This window comes from Herpailurus yagouaroundi, unplaced genomic scaffold, assembly GCF_014898765.1.
Source record: "Herpailurus yagouaroundi ecotype Mexico unplaced genomic scaffold, PumYag 483, whole genome shotgun sequence".
NCBI classification, from domain to species: domain Eukaryota; kingdom Metazoa; phylum Chordata; class Mammalia; order Carnivora; family Felidae; genus Herpailurus; species Herpailurus yagouaroundi.
This window is the reverse complement of record NW_024412700.1, coordinates 5,823,711-5,842,964: the sequence shown is the minus strand read 5'-3', so window position 1 is coordinate 5,842,964 and position 19,254 is coordinate 5,823,711. Positions and strand designations below refer to the sequence as shown.

The following is a 19,254-nucleotide window of genomic DNA, read 5'->3' as shown; positions in this document are numbered from 1 at the left end:
GAAAAGTCAAAGTTTGACTACTTTGCCAATTTTGATGCCTTTTATTTCATTTTGTTGTCTGATTGCTGATGCTAGGACTTCCAACACTATGTTACACAACAGTGGTGAGAGTGGACATTCCTGTCGTGTTCCTGATCTCAGGGAGAAAGCTCTTAGTTTTTCCCCATTGAGGATGATATTAGCTGTGGTCTTTTCATATATGGCTTTTAGGATGTTTAGATATGTTCCTTCTATCTCAACTTTCTTGAGGGTTTTTATTAAGAAAGGATGCTGTATTTTGTCAAATGCTTTTTCTGCATCTATTGACAGGATCGTATGGTTCTTATCCTTTCTTTTATTAATGTGGTATATCACATTGATTGATTTGTGAATATTGAACCAGCCCTGCAGCCCAGGAATGAATCCCACTTGATCATGGTGAATAATTCTTTTTTATATGCTGTTGAATTCGATATGCTAGTATCTTGTTGAGAATTTTTGCATGCATGTTCATCAGGGCCTGTAATTGGCCCTGTAATTCTCCTTTTTTGTGGGGTCTCTGTCTGGTTTGTGGATCAGGGTAATGCTGGCTTCATAGAATGAGTCCAGAAGCTTTCCTTCCTTTTCTACTTTTTGGAACAGCTTGAGAAGGATAGGTATTAACTCTGCTTTAAATGTCTAGTCGAATTCCCCTGGGAAGTCATCTGGCCCAGGACTCTTATTTGTTGGGAGATTTTTGTAGCTGATACAATTTCTTCACTAGTTGTTGGTCTGTTGAAATTTTCTGTTTCTTCCCGTTTGAGTTTTGGTAGTGTGTGGGTGTTTAGGGAATTTGTCCATTTCTTCCAGGTTGTCTAGTTTGTTGGCATATAATTTTTCATAGTATTCTCTGATAATTGTTTGTATTTCTGAGGGATTAGTTGTGATAAGTCCATTTTCATTTGTGATTTTATCTATTTGGGTCCTGTCTCTTTTCTTTTTGAGAAGTCTGGTTAGGGGTTTATCAATTTTATTTATTTTTTCAAAAAACCAGGTCTTAGTTTCATTGATATGCTCTACTGTTTGGTTTGGTTTGTTTTGAATTCTATACTGTTTATTTCTGCTTTGACCCCTATTATTTCTCTTCTTCTGCTGGCCTTGGTGTTTCTTTGCTGTTCTGCTTCTAGTTCCTTTAAGTGTGCTGTTAGATTTGTAGTTGGGATACTTTTTGTTTCTTGAGATAGGCCTGGATTGCAATGTATTTTCCTTTTAGGACTGCCTTTGCTGCATCCCAAAGGGTTTGGACTGTCATGTTTTCATTTTCATTTGTTTTCATATATTTTTAAATTTCTTCTCTAATTATCTGGTTGATCCATTCATTCTTTAGTAGGATGTTCTTTAATGTCCATGCATTTGGAGGTTTTCCAAACTTTTTCCTGTGGTTGATTTTAAGTTTCACAGCATTGTGATCTGAAAATGTGCATGGTATGATCTCACTTCTTTTATATTTATTGAGGGCTGTTTTGTGACCCAGTATGTGATCTATCTTGGAGAATGTTGCATGTGCACTCAAGAAGAATGTGTATTCTGCTGCTTTAGGATAAAAAGCTCTGAATATATGTCACGTCCATCTGGTCCAGTGTTTCATTCAGGGACATTGTTTCTTTACTGATTTTCTCCCTAGATGATCTGTCCATTGTTGTAGGTGGAGTATTAAAGTCCCCTGCAATTACCACATTCTTACCAATAATATTGCTTATGTTTATGATTGTTTTATACCTTTGGGTGCTCTCAAATTTGGTGCATAAACATTTATAATTGTTAGCTCTTCTTGATGAATAGACCCCATAATTATGATATAATGCCCTTCTTTATCTCTTGTTACAGCCTTTAGTTTAAATCTAGTTTGTCTGGTACAAGTATGGCTACTACAGCTTTCTTTTGACTTCCAGTAGCATGATAGATGGTTCTCCATCCCCTCACTTTCAATCTGAAAGTGTCCTCAGGTCTAAAATGGGTCTTGTAGACAGAAAATAGATAGGTCTTGTTTATTCCATTCTGATACCCTATGTCGTTTGGTTGGAGCATTTAGTCCATTTACATTCAATGTTATTATTGAAATATATGGATTCAGAGTCATTGTGTTATTTTAGGTTTCATGCTTGTAGCTATGTCTCTGGTCCTTTGTGGTCTTTGCAACACTCACAGAGGCCCCTTAGGATTGTTGGTAGGGCTGGTTTAGTGGTGATGAACTCCTTCAGTTTTTGTTTGTCTGGGAAAACCTTTATCTCTTTCTATTCTGAATGACAGGCTTGCTAGATAAAGGATTCTTGGCTGCATATTTTTCCTATTCATAACATTGAATATTTCCTGCCACTCCCTTCTGGCCTGCCAAGTTTCAGGAGATAGGCCTGCTACTACCCTTATGTGTTTACCCTTGTAGGTTAAGGCCCGTTTGTCCCTACCTTTCAGAATTCTCTCTTTATCTTTATATTTTGCCAGTTTCACTATAATATGTCATGCAGAAGATCGATTCCTGTTATGTTTGAAGGGAGTTCTCTGTGCTTCCTGGATTTCAGTGTTGGTTTCCTTCCCCAGATTGGGGAAGTTCTCAGATATGATGTATTCAAGTACACCTTCTGCCCCTTTCTCTCTCTCTTCTTCTTCTGGAATTTCTATGATGTGGATATTATTCCGTTTCATTGAATCACTTAGTTCTCTATCTCCTCGTGGTCTAGGATTTTTTTATCTCTCTTTTTCTCAGCTTCATCTTTTCCCATAATTTTATCTTCTATCTCACCTATCTCCCCTCTGCCTCTTCAATTCTGGCTGTCACCACCTCTAGTTTATTTTGCACCTCATTTACAGCATTTTTAAATTCATCATGACTAATTTTTAGTTCCTTGATCTCTGCAGCAATAGATTCTCTGCTGTCTTCTATGCTTTTTTCAAGCCGAGCTATTAATCTTATGACTATTACTCTAAATTCTTGTTGTTATATTGTTTATATCTGTTTTGATCAGTTCTTTAGCTGTCATTTCTTCCTGGGATTTCTTTTGAGGAGAATTCTTCTGTTTCGTCATTTTGGCTAGTTTTCTGTCCCTTACATGTTTTAAAACCTTGCTATGTGCCCTGTACCTGTGAGCACTACCATATTAAAGAAGGTCATACACTGTCCAGGGCCTTCAGGAGGTGTTTTTTGGTGCGCGTTACTTGCTCTCTGTTGTTGGGACTTTGGTTGCTTTATCTCCCTACTGGTAGTGACGTTTTGGACCCTCCACCAGGTGTGCTTTGATTTGTTTGTTCAAGTAGCCCAGAGGGCAGGCAGGCTTGGCTCAGGAGCTCAGTGAGTGTGTGCCTGTGACGGGGAGGGGGCGGCGGGGGGTGTTGTCTCGGAGTCCAAGGTGGGGCCAGGAGCTAGGGCTGGCCTTGATTCTGCCACCAGGAGGTGCGGGAACCAGTCCACCAGCGTGGGCAGTGGCACTAGGCGGCTGGGGCAGTGATGCCACCGTCTTCCCTTTCTACCCTGCTCCCCCGTGTCCTCCTCCTCACTGAGTCCCTGCCGCCATCACTGCCTCAGCCTGGGTGCTTCTTGGGCATCTCTTCTCCATCAAGGCTGGGCCGACCCTCAGGGACCATGCCGGAAAGTGAGGGGTTGTTGCCATTTCCCGCAGCTGTTGTTGGCCATCATTAATCCTCTTCCTACTGCTTTTTCCACCTCCTGCTGGCTGCCTTGATGTAAGTTTTTTAATTAAAATTATTTCTGCAAGTTGTACCCTTACTTCTTATTGGAAATGCAGAACTCTGGGCTCCATGGCAGGTCTAGGGGATCAAATGTATATTTTATCAGGACCCCCAGTTGACTTCTATGTACCCTGAAATATGGTAAATACCATGATCTATCATGTGATGATGACAAAATGATTTAAGTCTACTAAGGAGGGTCCTGAGATTATATGACTATCGTAGTGGTATGTGCATCAAGAATGGCCTGGAAACCAGATAAGTCAATCCAGCACTGCCAACAATCTTGTTTCCTCTTCAAGCCACGCATCTCACATATAATGGAAAGTTTGGCTGTGTCACCCATGTATGCCACCTCTCAGCAATCCTAGTTTTCATGTAGTTCACTTTATCCTGGCCTTCAATGCTGCTCGATCTGGGGCGTGTTCCTGACTGTCCCCACGGGGCTCTCTGAGTTTGCTTCCCCATATCTGTCTCCTGACAAAGTGGCTATTTGCACTCTCAGTATTTGACATTCAAGGCTCCTCATTAGATATTTTCCCAAAGCTTTCCTTTAGCTTTGTATCTATGGAAACAAGCTTAGAAATGCTTTCTTAATCCCAAAGAACAGTTCAAGAAAATAATGCTTGTTTTGAAGATATTATTCCATCTCAGGAAGTAGAGGACAAAAAACAAAGAACCACTCAAAAAAGCACTCAGAACACATAGAGTTGAAGCCCATCAAAGTAGTACAGCAAGATGTACGTTGTTCACAACACATTTCCCAACAATTAACTCCTGCACCTTAAAAATAAAACACAGAATTCTGGTAGATATCTTGAATTTGGAACAATTTATTCTTATTTTTAAATATTATGCAATGAAGAACTTGAAATGAAGGGAGTTACTCAAGATAAGAATTTAGTTTTTCTTTATTTTTGAAAAATGTCATAGGACCTGATGGTTGGCAGGTCCTGGCTCATGAGCCCCCTTCCAGAACAGGTATGGAGTTCTCTGTGTGTGAGACGCTGATTTTTGTCTTTAAAGTTTACTTATTTACTTTGAGAGAGCATGTGAGTAGGGGAGGAGGAGAGAGAGGGAGAGAGAGAATCCCAAGCAGGCTTTACGCTGGCAACGCAGAGCCCAATACAGGGCTCAAACTTCCGAACCGTGAGATCATGACCTGAGCTGAAACCGAGAGTTGGATGCTTAACCAACCTCTCGGAGAAGCTGATTTTGTGGATAGGTGGGCCAGCAGGAACTGCCTCAAGATAGTGGCCCCTGCCTCAGACAAGAACTTTGTTTGCAGAAACAAAAGATGTGTGGCAGACCATGGCCTTTTCAGCCCCTGATGAATGTAGATGTCACCTTCAGGGACAGTTAACCAAGCAAAGTTGTGGGGAGCTGGACTAGGGAGGACCAGTTGTCATGACCTGGTGATTTGTGTTGGTCCCCGGAGCCCGCCTCACTGACAGGCACCAGCTTGCCTGTGTTTGTGTGGGTTTCTTGCTGTGTCCCCCGCTGGGAAGGAAGCATGGATGTGCAGGGGCACTGAGCCTGCAGCCACCCTGTCACACAGAATGAGGTGAGAGAAGTTACCCTGAAGGTTTGCAGCAGGCAGTGCCTGTGAAGCCTACAGTAGAACAGATTTCAGCTCTCCGTTACTCCTGGGCAGTTGACTGTAAGGCCATAGTGCCCTGGGTAATACACACCAGTTGTGAATGGCTTTGGTCTCAGGCCCCCATGTGCTCTTTGGCTCTGGAGACTGTCTTCTTCCTCTCAGTGGGATCACCAGCATCCTGGATTGTGGTTTCTGCACCCAGACAGCACTGGGATGAACATGATGGGTAGAAGCCCTCCTACCCTGAAAGCCCCAAACCTCTAGATGCTTTGGGAGGGACATCACAGTGCCGCCTTCCTGTTCCCTTCTCATTCCCTCTCCCTCCTCCTCCCCACCTTCCCTTCCTCTCCCCCTCCTCTCTCTTTCTCTTTTGTCTTTGGAATCAGGACCACAGCTTTAATCTGGGATTTTGGGGGAAGGAGACAAGATATTGTGACTTCAGTGCAGGTTGCTGAGATGAGGGGTGTCTGAGTGCTGGTTTCAGGGCTGCTTCCTGCTCCCAGAAGTGCACAGCTCCTAGAAGTGCACAGCATCCCAGCCTCTGGTCTGAGGCTTTTTATTCTCTTGCTTGTTGTTCAGGGTCTATTCCAAAAGAAGCAGTTCTTAATGTGGAAAAGGTTTTCTATCCATGCTTGGATACTCCATCTGATTAAATGCATTTTTGCTTTTGATGTGATAGAAATGTTCAGGAAAACTACCGTGGGAGTAGGGACTTTGTAGTTATGTGGGTCTGTGCCCATGGCATGGCGATGTTGGGAGCAGTGACAGCAGGACCCTGTGCCAGGGACTATGGGCACTTTATCTTCACACCTGCTGGGTGCAGGGAACTCCCCGCGCGCCCCCCCCCCCCCATTCGCAGCTGAGACAACTGAGCCAGAGAGGCTTTGCCAAGGCTGTGCGTCCACCATGGGTAGAGCCAGGCCAATACTCTGGATGGATGTTAAAAATGAGGATGACTTTTAAAAATAATATTTTTTCAAATCTTACACCTTACTTTGCTAATGCCGTTTCTAAAAGAGTATAATTTAACGTAATTCCCCAGAACCTCATGTTTTCACAGTCCTTACTGTTTTCTACCTGGGAGAGACTGATAAAATGGCTTTGGTGAGAATCACTGTTTTGATAAATTCAGGCACTGAAATGAAATTGATTATTGAAAGGCTCCACTAGACACAGTGACTGGGGGCTCATGGGGCTTAAGGCACAGTTGCTCTTTTCTAAAGGCCTGGACAAGGCAGGACAGGTACACAAAGTCAGGAACAAAAAACAGAGCACGTGGGGTTCTGTGGGGGATGCGGGCAGTGAGCTCTGCAGCACATTGGACACAGTGGTCAGTGTGGGTGTCTGGTGAGGCTTCTAGTGCAAGTTAGCCGGGAAAGGAAAGTAAGGTTTATGTTATTTAACTTTGCTATTATAAATGTATATTTAAATTCTACCCCTAACATGAGGCTCGAACTCGTGACCCAGAGATCAACAGTTGAATGCTCCACTGCCTTAGTCCCTGCCTTATATTTTTGAAGTTATGAAGTCTGTGTATGTTTCTTGCAAAAAGGTGGTACTGAAGTATGAAACACCTTCCCAGAGGCAGCTGTGAGGACTTGAGTGTCTTTCCTGAGACTGCTTCTTGGCATTTACATGACTCAGGCTGTTGCTATGCCGACCGGGGTGTGAGTGGGAAACCTAAAGAAGGCTGTTTCTACTGATGGTTTACCTGCTGCTGGCCGTAAAATAGGGGCCTCCGACGAATAACTGCTCAGTGACTACAGTGAGTAAGTGAGTGCAGTCAGTGGCTGGTGGGTTTCAAAGAAGACACATGCTTGGTAGAGACAGCAGGTGACAGCTTAGACCCTGGGTCCCGGTGTCCAGGTGACCTTTATCTCAGACTTTGCCTGGCACCAGCTGATACTCTGTTTCACACTGTCAGGTGCCAGCTCACATCACCTGGGCTTTATAGGCTTCTGGAAATTGGTTTGACACCTTATTCAGAACTTCCTTTCTTCCCTGCAGCTGTCAGGGGCAGGGGTGAGGCTGCCCTCAGTCTCCACCTGCAGCTCACCGGAGCCTGTGCTCCCCCTGCCTCAGCAGAGACCAGCCCAGCACCTGCTCCTGTTGCTTTTGGAAGGGCTGCCCTTCTGACCTGGAGATTCCGGAGGTCACGGTGGAGGAGAGAGAACTGCCACCGTATGTGTGCACCCAGCTGCCACTCCCCTGGACCTCTGTCTGCTCGTGGGAGGACACCTCCTGCTGCCTAGCGAGTGGGCCAGGCCCACCAGGCCCTGGTCCAGGACAGGGCACAGTGCCTCCCTGCATGCTCTCAGGGCGCTCTGCCTTCACTTAATGAGGGTGAATATATTGATTACCAAATACCTGTAGCCGTTCACTGTGTTTTCATGCCACTTTTCCAGTACGGGGAGTATTTGAACCAAGAGAATGTTGCTGAGGTGTGGACTCCTCACATTTGGGAGCTGGGGCAGTGGAGAGTTCTTATTCGGTTTCTCAGCCCTGCACGCCCTGAAGTGATTCTTCATGCATTAAATCACCCAATTTACTGAGTGCTGTGCTCCAGGGACTCTTGGGGGAGCTGGGGACTCCTGGCAGAGGACGAACAGGAACAGAAAGAATAGAAACTGTGAAAGTCCACCTGTGGGGAGTGAAATGGAGCTGAAAAAGGGTGTTTGTGCCCATCTCCAGGTCTGAGGTTTTACTGGGGACCACTGTGAACTGAGAGCTGTCCTCCCTCACCTGGCATCTGCTGTCGTGGAGACTGCAGCCCAGAACCTGCCACAAAGGGTCACCCAATATCCTTCTGGTTCTGCAGCTGGGAAGGCTTTCCCGCTGCACTGAGATAGGCAGATCTGTTCATTGCCTGGTTCCAAGGGCTCAACTTGGCTTAAACATGAGCCTTCCTGTACAAATCACCACACACACGCACCGTCTTGCAGCTTTTAGATTATTGCTATTTAGATGTCTGAGAGCCAAGAATCAGCTCCCAGAGAAAATGGGCTGGGTTAGTGGAGAACAAACAATGTATACACCAAATCAAGACCAAAATCAAAAACCAACAAAATAAATGATGTCTGTCCACTCCTGGGAACCCCTGAGGTGCAGCCAGGGGGTGTGCCCTGTGCCTGGACCTGTCTGCCACTGTTTATCTACTTCAGTGTCTGCTCTGAGACACGCCTCAGGTTGACTACCTCTGGGGTGGTGCTCCTGGTAATTGTTGGCAGGATGGGCCCCGGGACAGACACGCTTTGCCCATACCCTTCGTTTCTGCATGTGGCTGAAGGCACCTGAGTCCGGGTGTCACCATCTGCCTGCTCTGTGAGGCCTCCCATCGCTTCCTGCCGGGGTGGGAGCTGCTCTGCAAAGCTCCAGGGAGCTGAGACAGGGTGTGGAGGCCAGGAGCAGAGCCACGGGCAAGCAGGAGCCCAGTGGTACTGCCTTAGGAGGAGCTATACGGTAAAAGGAGAAGCAGTGAGCAGGAGCAGGGGCTCTGCTTCCCGCCAAGGGTGCACGTGTGTGCGGTCACTGGCCAGATGCTGGCAGAGATTTGCCTTTTTCTTTCCTTGGGTGTGTTCCGGGCCCCCAGAAGAGCAAAGGTTGCAGGTGGAGGTAGGAGAAGGAATGAGAGTTGCGGGCTGGGATCGGACAGAGGGCTCCACCAAGTAAGGTCCCAGTGGTGTGATGTGCCTGTGTCTGCCCTGGTGAACGCTTGTGTGGACACAAACCCACCCTCTTACTTGGAATAGCTCGCAGTAGTGGAGAAAGCACGTGTGTGGGGGGGAGACAGACCATGCTTTGAGTCAGACTGTGGGCATATTCTTAACCTTCTCGAGTCCGGGTTTCCTTTTTTTGCCAAATGGGAGTAGGCATTGCAGTAGGCAGCTGGGAGAGTCATTACATTGTATTGTCGTTTGCTTTGGGAGTGCTCAGTGAGAAGGGGGAGCGATCAAGTCAGAGAACTATGTATGAGAAGACTTCGTTATTTGTGAAAGATTGCCTTTGCGAAGAGAGAACGTACTTGTTATACTAGTTATTAACGTGCATTTAAGTAGAATTCTCGTGCCAGCTGGAGTTTGTCATCATTTTATTTGGCTGTCATACTAAATCTTTCTTGGCTTAGTAGCATTATCAGCTCTCAGTTTTTAAAAAAAATTTTTTTAATGTTTATTTATTTTTGAGAGAGAGAGAGAGACAGAGTGCGAGCAGGGAGGGGTAGAGAGAGAAGGAGACACAGGATCTGAAGCAGGCTCCAGGCTCTGAGCTGTCAGCACAGAGCCTGACGTGGGGCTCGAACTCACAAACCGTGAGATCATGACCTGAGCCAAAGTTGGACGCTTAACCGACTGAGCCACCCAGGCTCCCCATCAGCTCTCAGTGCTAAGATTTCCTGAGAATACTTGGGTTCTAAGCATGTTCCAGTGGCTTTGTACAAGATACAGTCACTGCCTCTGTTCATCTGGTCCATCTGAGAGACAACCTGTTCTATTGTTTGGTGAGAGAATTCGTTTTACTTTTTTCTTTTTCTTACATTCGGTCACAGAACCTCTCCTATTCTGCTAGTGTGCACTGGCAGCCATGTCAGTGCCTCTGCAAACACCTGTGGGAGGGAGGGAGCTTGGGAAAGAGCAGACCCTGGAGGGTAGTCAGCTGGCCTGTGGGTGGGCGGAATACTGGTGATGCGGATTGCTGGGCTGGGGCCTTCGATTTTCAGGCCACTCTGCCCTCTACAGCAGCATCCCAGTCTGGAGGGGACACCCTCCGAGCGGAAGGGCTGCACTGGGGATTCGTGCAGCTGTGGTCGGCAGTTAACCGGCCAGGGCGTGGGAATCCTGCTCGTGTGGGCTCTTTCCACCACAAAATACAAAACCCTTTCTAAATGTCTCAGGAATGAGGGGAGGCAGAGCTGGCCTGGCTCTGCAGAATTGCTGGATCTTTTTCTGTTTGAACAGGCAAAGAAAAAGAGGCATCAAGGTGGTGACGCAATCTTGCGCAGTATTCTGAGAAAATAAAGGCGAAGCAGAATTAGGACTAGAAAGATTTGGTATGCACATCTGTGAGTGTATTGTGAGTGTGTGTGATGTGTCTGCCTGTGTGTATCTGTCAGCGTGCGTGTGTGTTCTGAAGCTGGAGGGAAATCTGTGGATAGATGCATAAGGGGTGTTCCCACCTTCACAGCTGGTCTCTGGGTGGTCAGCCAAGGGAGCAGTTTGAGCATTTTGGAAATGCCGCCTTTGTTTTCATGGAGAGGGGGGATACCACCATCAGAGCTGAGCGATTCCGGCTGTAAGCTCTGGGCACCAAGATGGACTGCTTCACGGGCCCGCTTCACGGGTTTAACTGCCTGGCTTTGGAGTCGCACCTGGTCTTGAGGCCATTCACGAGCTCGACTGTGAGATTGCTGTGTGAACAAATCGACTTTGGAGCCGTGCCCAGCCTGCCAAGGGAGAGGGAGGTGGGTGCCGCTGGAGAAGGAAGTGTGTCGGATGGAGAGCACGGGGCGGGGCCAAGTGTCTCACACAGATGTCTTTTTCTTTCTACGATTTATGGTCGTAATTAGCGTTAGTAGGTGGCTGACACTTAAAATGAAATATGGCCTTTCTTAATTTTAGAGCAGATAACAACACAAATAAATTAGCATATTGCATGGTGGGGTGGACTATGCGTAACGCTTGCAGCTCTGCTGATAAACAACTTGAAATACTGCTGGTAGAAGTCTCTCTGCTGCATTTTTTAACCAGTTCCCTGTAAAGGATGGAATGAGGCACACGCAGATAGCAGGTTGTTGAGGGTCAAGATTCAAGTGTTAATTGCGGTGCGTTTCTCCTTCCAATTGAGTCTAATTGTCAGCTGTGATTAGAGCAGCACAGGAAGTGGGGAAAGGCTTCTTCCTGCTGCCTTTCCTCACAGTCTGTCATCTGCAAGTTCCATGTGACAAACAGGGTTGTTAATGTGAGTGAGTGGTGGGCCTGAGCATGGGGCTGCTCCTCCACGGTCTTCTGTGGCACTGGCAATGCGCTGGGATGGTCCTGGGCACAGAGAAGGGAGCATGTGGCCCTCTGAGCATCTGGGGCAGTGGGAGGGGCGGCCAGACTGCCCGGGCTCCTTGAGAGACACTGGGTGGTTTGCATCTGTTCTTCCGGCAGAGACCATCTCCTGGGTGGCTGGACTTGAGTCTTAAAGATCAGGCAGCCTGATTGTCCTGCTCATGAGACCGAGACTGGATGGGCCCGTTGCCTTTCTCAGGGTCACTACTTCTGGGGGAACAAGATTGGATGCAGGTCTCGCTAACTCTCAGTGCTGGCTAACCGTCTTTTGGATGGTTCTTGGCAGTTTCCCTTCCAGGCTGTTGTACCTTTCCCACCTCACAGGGCCTGCTGCGGGTACTCAGTGGGGAGGGCCTGTGAACGAGAGGCCCCAGGGGGCAGAGCCAGGGGGAGTGGGGAACAGGGGCGCAGTAACAGATAGACAGCAGCACGCGGTCAGTTCGTGGATGAAGTGGGCAGCGATGTGTGTTCCAACCAGACAAAGACAGGACGTGATATTTGTCATGAGATTATATGTTGCTTCAGGAAAGCAGACCCTTTGCTTTGAGTTGAGGCCCAGGTGGCTGACTGAGGGGCATCTCCCTGGGTTTGTGCTCCGGGCCTGCCCGTGGGCTTCTCCCAGGGAGCGCGGGGACTGTAATGTCTCTCTCTTGAATTGTTGTGAGGGCACAGTGAAACTGCTTATTCTTGTGAATTCATGGCAGCGCTGTCCCCTGTTAGATGCTGCTCCTCTGCTTCTAGAACAGAAGCTGCTTTCGTAGCTTCTCCAGTCCTGTTTTTGTGCCTTCCTCAACCCGTATTTGTTTCAGGGAATGCTTCAACTCTGTGGATTTTACAGCAGTTCCCCAGTGAGCAAATTAACAATCAGAGACTGTACAGTGACCCAGGGGGTGGATCCCCTCATAGTTAATAACCTCTTCCTAACCTGCCGTTCTCTTTTGTGTACCTGCTGCTTTCCAGCATCTGCATTATCTCAGCAAAGTCAGATCCAAAGAGCCTGCGTGTGTCCGCGTCGTTTCTTCGAGACTCGGGAGTCGGTGGATGTAATGGCCCTGGATAGCCGCACTGTTCTTTGTAGCGCTGACTCATTTCTCTTTTGTCTTTCCTCCCCAGGCTGTTTGTTCGAGGATGGCCTCTGCAGACCGTCTGAGACCTGCGTGAATGGTAAGTGTGCGAGTCCCAGCCGACATGCAGCTGTGGGTGTGGGCTTGCCTCTACCCTGCTAACCGTGGACGGGGCTCACCATGTGGAGGGAACATTCTGGGCGAGGTTCATTTTCTTTGATGCTCGCGAAGAGAGTTGTGGAGCTGAAACTTCTCTGGGCGTGATTAAAAAGTTAATGGAAACCTAACGGAAGTGGAACACATTGTTTACATGCACGTGTGTGTGTCTGCGTCTACATCTGCATCTGTACCCAGGACTTACGGCTGCTCACCAGCAGCTTTACAAGAGTAGGTGATGGAATCGGGTGCCCCGACTCCGGCTGGAACTGCCACATCCCTCAGCCTAGTTTTGCTCCATCAGCAGGAAGCCGTTCATCCTTTAGACCACCTGTTTTGTTCTCATCAGGAAGAGAAGAGATGTCTGGTGCTTTGTGTTTTCGGGTAGAGCTCTGAGCCCTGCCAGTGGCTGGGTCTGGAGGGTTGGGAACGTGAGCTTCCCTCCACCACATCTGCCCTGCTCAGGAGAGGCCTGTGTGCTGTGTGATGGCAGCAGATCTGGGGCAGTGTGCCATTGGGTCGTGGCCTTCAAACACTAAGGGAGGGGTTAGGGTACAATACCTGCACAGGGGCTTTGCCCTGTACTGCTTCTCCTGAAGCCACACGGAGTCTGCAGGTGGGCCCGGGTAGCTGTGGGAGGACCCATGTGAGGGGCGCGCCTGTTTTCCTACTGCTCCTGGTCTCTCCAGGTAGTTCAGGGAGTGTGTTTTGGGTGTGGATTTTGTTCTTGCCTGGAGCCTGCCACAGATGTCTCTGACTGCCCCTGTTCTCTGTGCAAACGCGGGTGTCTGCGGGTGGAACCTGGCTCACAGAGGACCTAGACCCTGGAAGCCCTCCACGAGTAAAAGGTGCCTTGTGCCTGACCACCCCTGAGCTCCGTTGGTCCTTGTGGGGCCCACACGGGACACATTTGAGGGTCTGAAAGTCAAAAACCAGGTGCTTTGAGTGTCCCTTGTAGTGAACAGTGCTGTGGACCAGACCTGGGATGTCAGGGCTGGGAACAATCACACTTGTGTCCTGCTAGCTCATGTGCCATGGGGACAAATTGCTGACAACCCCGGATAGTTTGTTTTGTGTGTGTGTGTTTTCGGGGATTGGGGGAAGTTCTGTGCGGACTGTGATAATGGTGACTTAGGCTGGGGAGAGTACATTAGAACCTCCATGATGGCAGGATGTAGAGTGTTCAGCCGTGTGGCCCTGCCAGCTTGAGCGCCTCCAACTTATACACAGTCAGGCCTCTCCCTTGCCCTCCCCTCCCAGGCTGCTTGTGATTGTACCCCGTGAAGCTTTTATTTGGAAGCAGGTTTTTGTTTTTTTTTTTTAACATTTATGTATTTTTGAGAGAGAGAGTCAGAGCATGAGCGGGAGAAGGGCAGAGGAAGAGGGAGACACAGAATCCAAAGCAGGCTCCAGGTTCTGAGCTGTCAGCACAGAGCCCAACGCAGGGCTCAAACTCACAAGCTGTGAGATCATGACCTGAGCTGAAGTCGGACGCTTAACCAACTGAGCCACGCGGGTGCCCCAGGAAGCAGATTTTAAAAAATAATCTTACTTGTAAAAATCTGTCACCTGCCTTCAGTGAAGTTTGACTGTAAAGAAAATAGGTATGTGCATGTTTAATTAAATTGGGGATGTAAGCGGCAGCAGCACAATGGAAACTATAGTTCCGTTCACTCTCCTTTGTCCTTGACAAAAAGCAGGCCTGGAATCGTAACTGTCGTGGGGGTTTTCCTTCCCTAACCTCAACTTGCCTTCCTGGCAGGGACTCGTATTAACATTATGTAAGATAACAGCTTTGAGTTCTTTGGAAAAAGAAAGCAATTTAAATGTAAATATATATGCAGGCTTTGATTTATGGAGACAGACAATATTTGATATTTTTTCTAATACAGCTAAAGTCTACGAAATAGCAAAGCAGGCATCATCCAATCTCACAAAATTGTGTGCTATGAGTAGCTGATGGGGAGTTAGTAAAGAAAACATACTGTCTGGGTCTGTGGTTGCCACTTCATTCACCCTACAGGCGAGTGGGGCAAGGAGGCCCAGCAGCCCTGTAAGGATACAGAGGGCAGGCCCCTTTGGGGAGTCTAGAATGTTCTGTGGTCAGACACAGGTTTCTTCTCTTTTCTTTCCCCTCCCTTTCCTTTTCTTAGAATGGAGAGAGAAATATATATACCTATTCACCTTATATATATTTTCAAAGTGTCCAATAGATCTTTGAAATCACAATTAAAATTAAAAGTTTTGCGTGGGATAATGTACTTTATAAAGAAAGTCAGTGGGGCTCCTGGGTGGCTCAGTCGGTTGAGAGTCCGACCTCAGCTCGGGTCATGATCTCATGGTCCGTGAGTTCGAGCCCCGCATCGGGCTCTGTGCTGGCAGCTCAGAGCCTGGAGCCTGTGTCTCCCTCTCTCTCTCGGCCCCTCCCCTGCTCATGCTCTCTCTGTCTCTCTGTCAAAAATAAATAAACATTAAAAAAAAATGTCAAAAGATAAACATACTTACCAGCTCATACATCTGAAGATGGCTACTGTAAAAAAACAAAAACAGAAAATATCAAGTGTTGGTGAGGATGTGGGGAAATGGACCCCTAGCGCATCATTGGTGGGAATGTACAATGGTGCAGCTGCCAGGTTCCTCAAAAAATTAAACACAGACTTACCATATGATCTAGCAATCTCAAAAGAATACCCCAAAGAATGGAAAGCAGGGACTCAAACAGATATTTGCACACCCATGTTCACGGCAGCCTCATTCACAGAAGTCAGGTGGTAGAAACGACCCAAATGTCCATCGCCAGATGGATGAATGAACAAATGTAGTATAGATGTCCAACAGAGAATCATTCCGCCTTGGAAAGGAGGGAAATCCCGACACCTGCTACAGGATGGCCGAACCCGAAGGACATGATGCTCATTATGTGAGCAAAGCCAGTCACAGAAGGACAACTGCCCTGTGATTCTACTTCTATGAGGTCCCTGGAGCCGCCAGATCCATGGAGACAGAGAGGAGAAGGTAGGCGCTGGGCGCTGGGGAAGGGGGATGGGGAGTTAGGGTCTAATGGGGACAGAGTTTCAGTTTGGGAAGATGGAAAGTTCTGGAGATGATAGTGGTGATGGTTGCACAACAGTGTGAACATGCTCAGTGTTGCGGAGCTGTGCACTTAGAAATGGTTTCGATGCCACATTTTATGTTATTAGTCATGTTATTTAACATCACAATTAAAAACAAGATAACCAAACTGGGAGAACCATTTAGCAACATGTCAGTGGACCCGAGGTTCTTATTCTGAATTATGAAGAGCCCCTACACCCTATAAGAAAAAGGCAAAGATTGAATAGGAAAACAGGCAAAGATGTGAATAGTAGTTTGCAGAGGAGGAAAGAAAATGGCCCACTTACTGTATGAAAATGTGTTTACCCTCAGTACTACTTAGGGGAAATGTGAATATAAAGCTTACCTGCAGATTGCCAAACATTCACATGATGAATGATACCCGGCACTGGTGAGGGCTCAGGGAGATGGGCCCAGATGCACTTTGCTAGTAAGCACATGAGTTGGTTACAGCCTTTTGGAATGTAATCTGGCAATATCTATTATATGAAAAATGTACTGATAACTTGATTTGTTTTGGGGATTCACGTATATAAAAGCGAGGGTATGCCACAGTATTTATACTGGCAAAACCTGTAACACCTGTAAATCCACTGATACGGGAAGTTTCATAACTTATGCTGGGTCTATAGTATGGAATATTACATAGATACTTAAAAAATGAGTTAAGTGTCTGTCTGTTTCCTGACCAGGAAAAATGTCCCTTGTGTGATAAATAGAAAAAGTAAGTTGCAGGGTAGTGGTTATAATATGATTCTGTTTTCTGGGAGTGCTCCCCCCTCCCACCCCCAGCAGATGACCAGAAGGAAGAATGTGTCTTTTGGGGAAACTAGGGGCAATTTGGGGAGGGTATATATGGGGGAGATTAACTTGTGTTTCAAGATCTTTGTATTGCTTTATGTATTAAAGCAATCTTTAAAAAAAGCAATCTTGTGTTACTTTTGTAATAAAACGTACGTAATAAAGACGTTTCAGAGTCTGCTGAGCTGATTTTGAAAGGCAGACCTTTCAGAGGTTCAGGCCTGCTGAGTCAGGTGCTGGCCCTCAGCTCCCACGGGGGTATCCCTGATGATGCATGAGACCCCTGTTCTGGCTTCACGTGGAAGCTTCGAGGTAGGAATGTCAGGTGTCTCAGGTGGGGTGGGGTAGTACTGAGCAAGGACCTGGACAAGAACCGGCACACAGAATAGCCCCACAAATCCAGAGATTGACGCTTGGCGGGGGGGCCCTGCGGGAGGGGGCAGCACCCCGTGTCTCCAGGACGGTGTTCCAGCTCCAGTAAATAGTATCTGTCCGTGGACAAAGCGCCTCAGTGGGCCCCACTGTGTGTAGAATGGGGCTGAGGCTGAATCTGGGGGAGAGGTCAGCTGGGGTCGGTTCTCAGGCCGCATACCCCCGCTTCTTTCTCGTGTTGGCCCTTCCTGGGGTGCTGCTGCTGGCCCTCAGTGGGCCAGGGCTCTGAGCCACGAGCACGTGAAGGAACCTCCCTCCCTCCCTCTTCTCTTTCCCTCCATCTTCTCCTCCCCTCCTTCCTTCTGTCCTTCTTTTCCTTCCGAGACTTTCTTGAGGTGTGAAGGGAGCAGACCAAATAAATATTTTTGTTGGAAGTGCTCAGAACAGTTTTTTATTTTCATTTTCGTGTTTAGCGATCACAAGCTGGGCCTGTCAACTGCAGGTCGTGATCTACTGGGGTGCCCAGCATGCTGTGGAAAATCTGATAGACTGAGCTCTTCTGTTTTATTGCTCTAAAAAAAAAAAAAGAAAAGAAAAAGAAGAAGCTTTAATTTGACAAGTGGGGGATGATGAAAAAGTACAGTGTATTTGAAAAGAGATGAGGTAGTAGCAGTGAAACCTATGCCATATGAGTTGTGACCACCCGGAGAGCCTGGGAAAGCCTGTGGGATCCGGACACCCTGGGGCTCCTGGCCCCTGTGGGATCTGGACACCCTGGGGCCCCTGGCCTCTGTGGGAACCGGACAGCCGAGGCCTCCGGCCAAGGAGGTTTTCTGGCTGAGGAGACCTGGCTGCATCTGGCTCTGTGGGGAAGGCGCTGCTTCACTGGGAAGACACGCTTGGTGTTTAGGATCTCCCAGCTCCTAAGGCTCATTTCAGGGAGCTTAACAGGGTTTCCATAGAATTTTTTTTAAAAATCAGCTTCATGATAACCCTTTCCACTACTTTTTTTGTTTTTTTGTTTTTTTATGTTTATTTTGAGAGAGAGACAGAGTGAGTGAGCAGGGGAGGGGCAGAGAGAAAGAGAGAGAGGGAGGGAGAGAGAATCCCAAGCAAGTTCTGCACTGTCAGCACAGAGTCTGACGCGGGGCCCAAACTCAGGAACAGTGAGGTCATGACCTGAGCCGATGTTGGACACTCAACCAACCGAGCCCCCCAGGCGCCCCTTCACTACTTGTTCTGGGAGGTGGTGCTCCTGTTTTGACCATGCTATCTGGGTAACGAGGCAGCCCTGTGGGGTTACTGAAGTAGTGGTTCTTTGCTCATCCTGACTGGGCTTCCAGACTCCGAGGAGGCAGACTTGATGATAGTTCTGTCTGGATAAATCACAACTTCATGGTGTTAGAAATTCCGGATAAAGATGTTGAGGAACGTGGCCTTTTAAAGGTCATTTTGGGGCGCCTGGGTGGCTCAGGCAGTTGAGTGTCTGACTTCAGCTCAGGGCATGATCTCGCGGTCTGTGAGTTCGAGCCCCGCATCGGGCTCTGTGCCGACAGCTCGGAGCCTGGAGCCTGCTTCGGATTCTGTGTCTCCCTCTCTCTGCCCCTCCCCTACTCATGCTCTGTCTCTCTCTCTCTCAAAAATAAACATTAAAAAAAAATTTAAAAAAAAAGATCATTTTATCAGCAAGGTATAGAGGCCACATTTGTGGGTTTTGATCTTCACCGATGACATTCACTTGCTTTCCTTGGACGATTCTGGAAGCACGCTTTTGGGAGTTAATGTGTGAGAGTTGTGTGCCAGCGCTTGTGTTCAAGGCTGCGGCTGATGACGTCTCTTGTGAAGACTCCCAGTGTTGTGGGAATGACAACTGGTGGCCATTCATGTTTTCTTTTATCCATTCACTCGTCAGGTATGTTTCCACTGCGGGCCCTCACTGAGCTAGCTGGCCAGGAAGGCAAATGAGGCAAACCAGGAAACTTCAAGAAACCAGGAAGAAATTTAGGATTTGAATATTCTAAAACTCTTCACTTTTGGGTAACCCTCTAATTGCAGAGGACAGCTTTCAGTGACCCAGGCTGCACTGGACCCACTGGGAGAGACGCTTGTTGCCTTGACAAATTTCTGAAGCTCAGGGGGAAAGTTATACTAATTTGTTGTGTGCCCACATAGTGGGGCATTTGCCTGGGGTCAGCGAAGTAATTTCTTTCAGGAAGCGTGGTTCTCCTGCTGTGTCCTCAGTTCTTAATGATGATCCGCTCCTTCCACGGAGAAGGGACCTGGGGAAGCTGGTGTGTTCCCGCCACGGTAGAGCTTCGGCTTGGGGGAGGAGCACCCTTCCGTGGTCCCCTCTAGGGAGGAGCGCCCTTCCGTGGTCCCCCCTAGGGAGGAGCGCCCT

At 47.7% G+C, this 19,254-nt stretch overlaps 1 protein-coding gene across 1 annotated transcript in view; it reads left to right on the top strand.

Moving 5' to 3' along the window:
• Positions 1-19,254, top strand: part of PTPRN2 (protein tyrosine phosphatase receptor type N2) — a 748,038-nt gene that overhangs the window by 30,048 nt on the left and 698,736 nt on the right. The window contains exon 2 of the mRNA XM_040464596.1: positions 12,463-12,513. Within this exon, the coding sequence (XP_040320530.1) occupies positions 12,463-12,513 (51 nt within the window). The remainder of the gene's footprint in view (positions 1-12,462; positions 12,514-19,254) is intronic.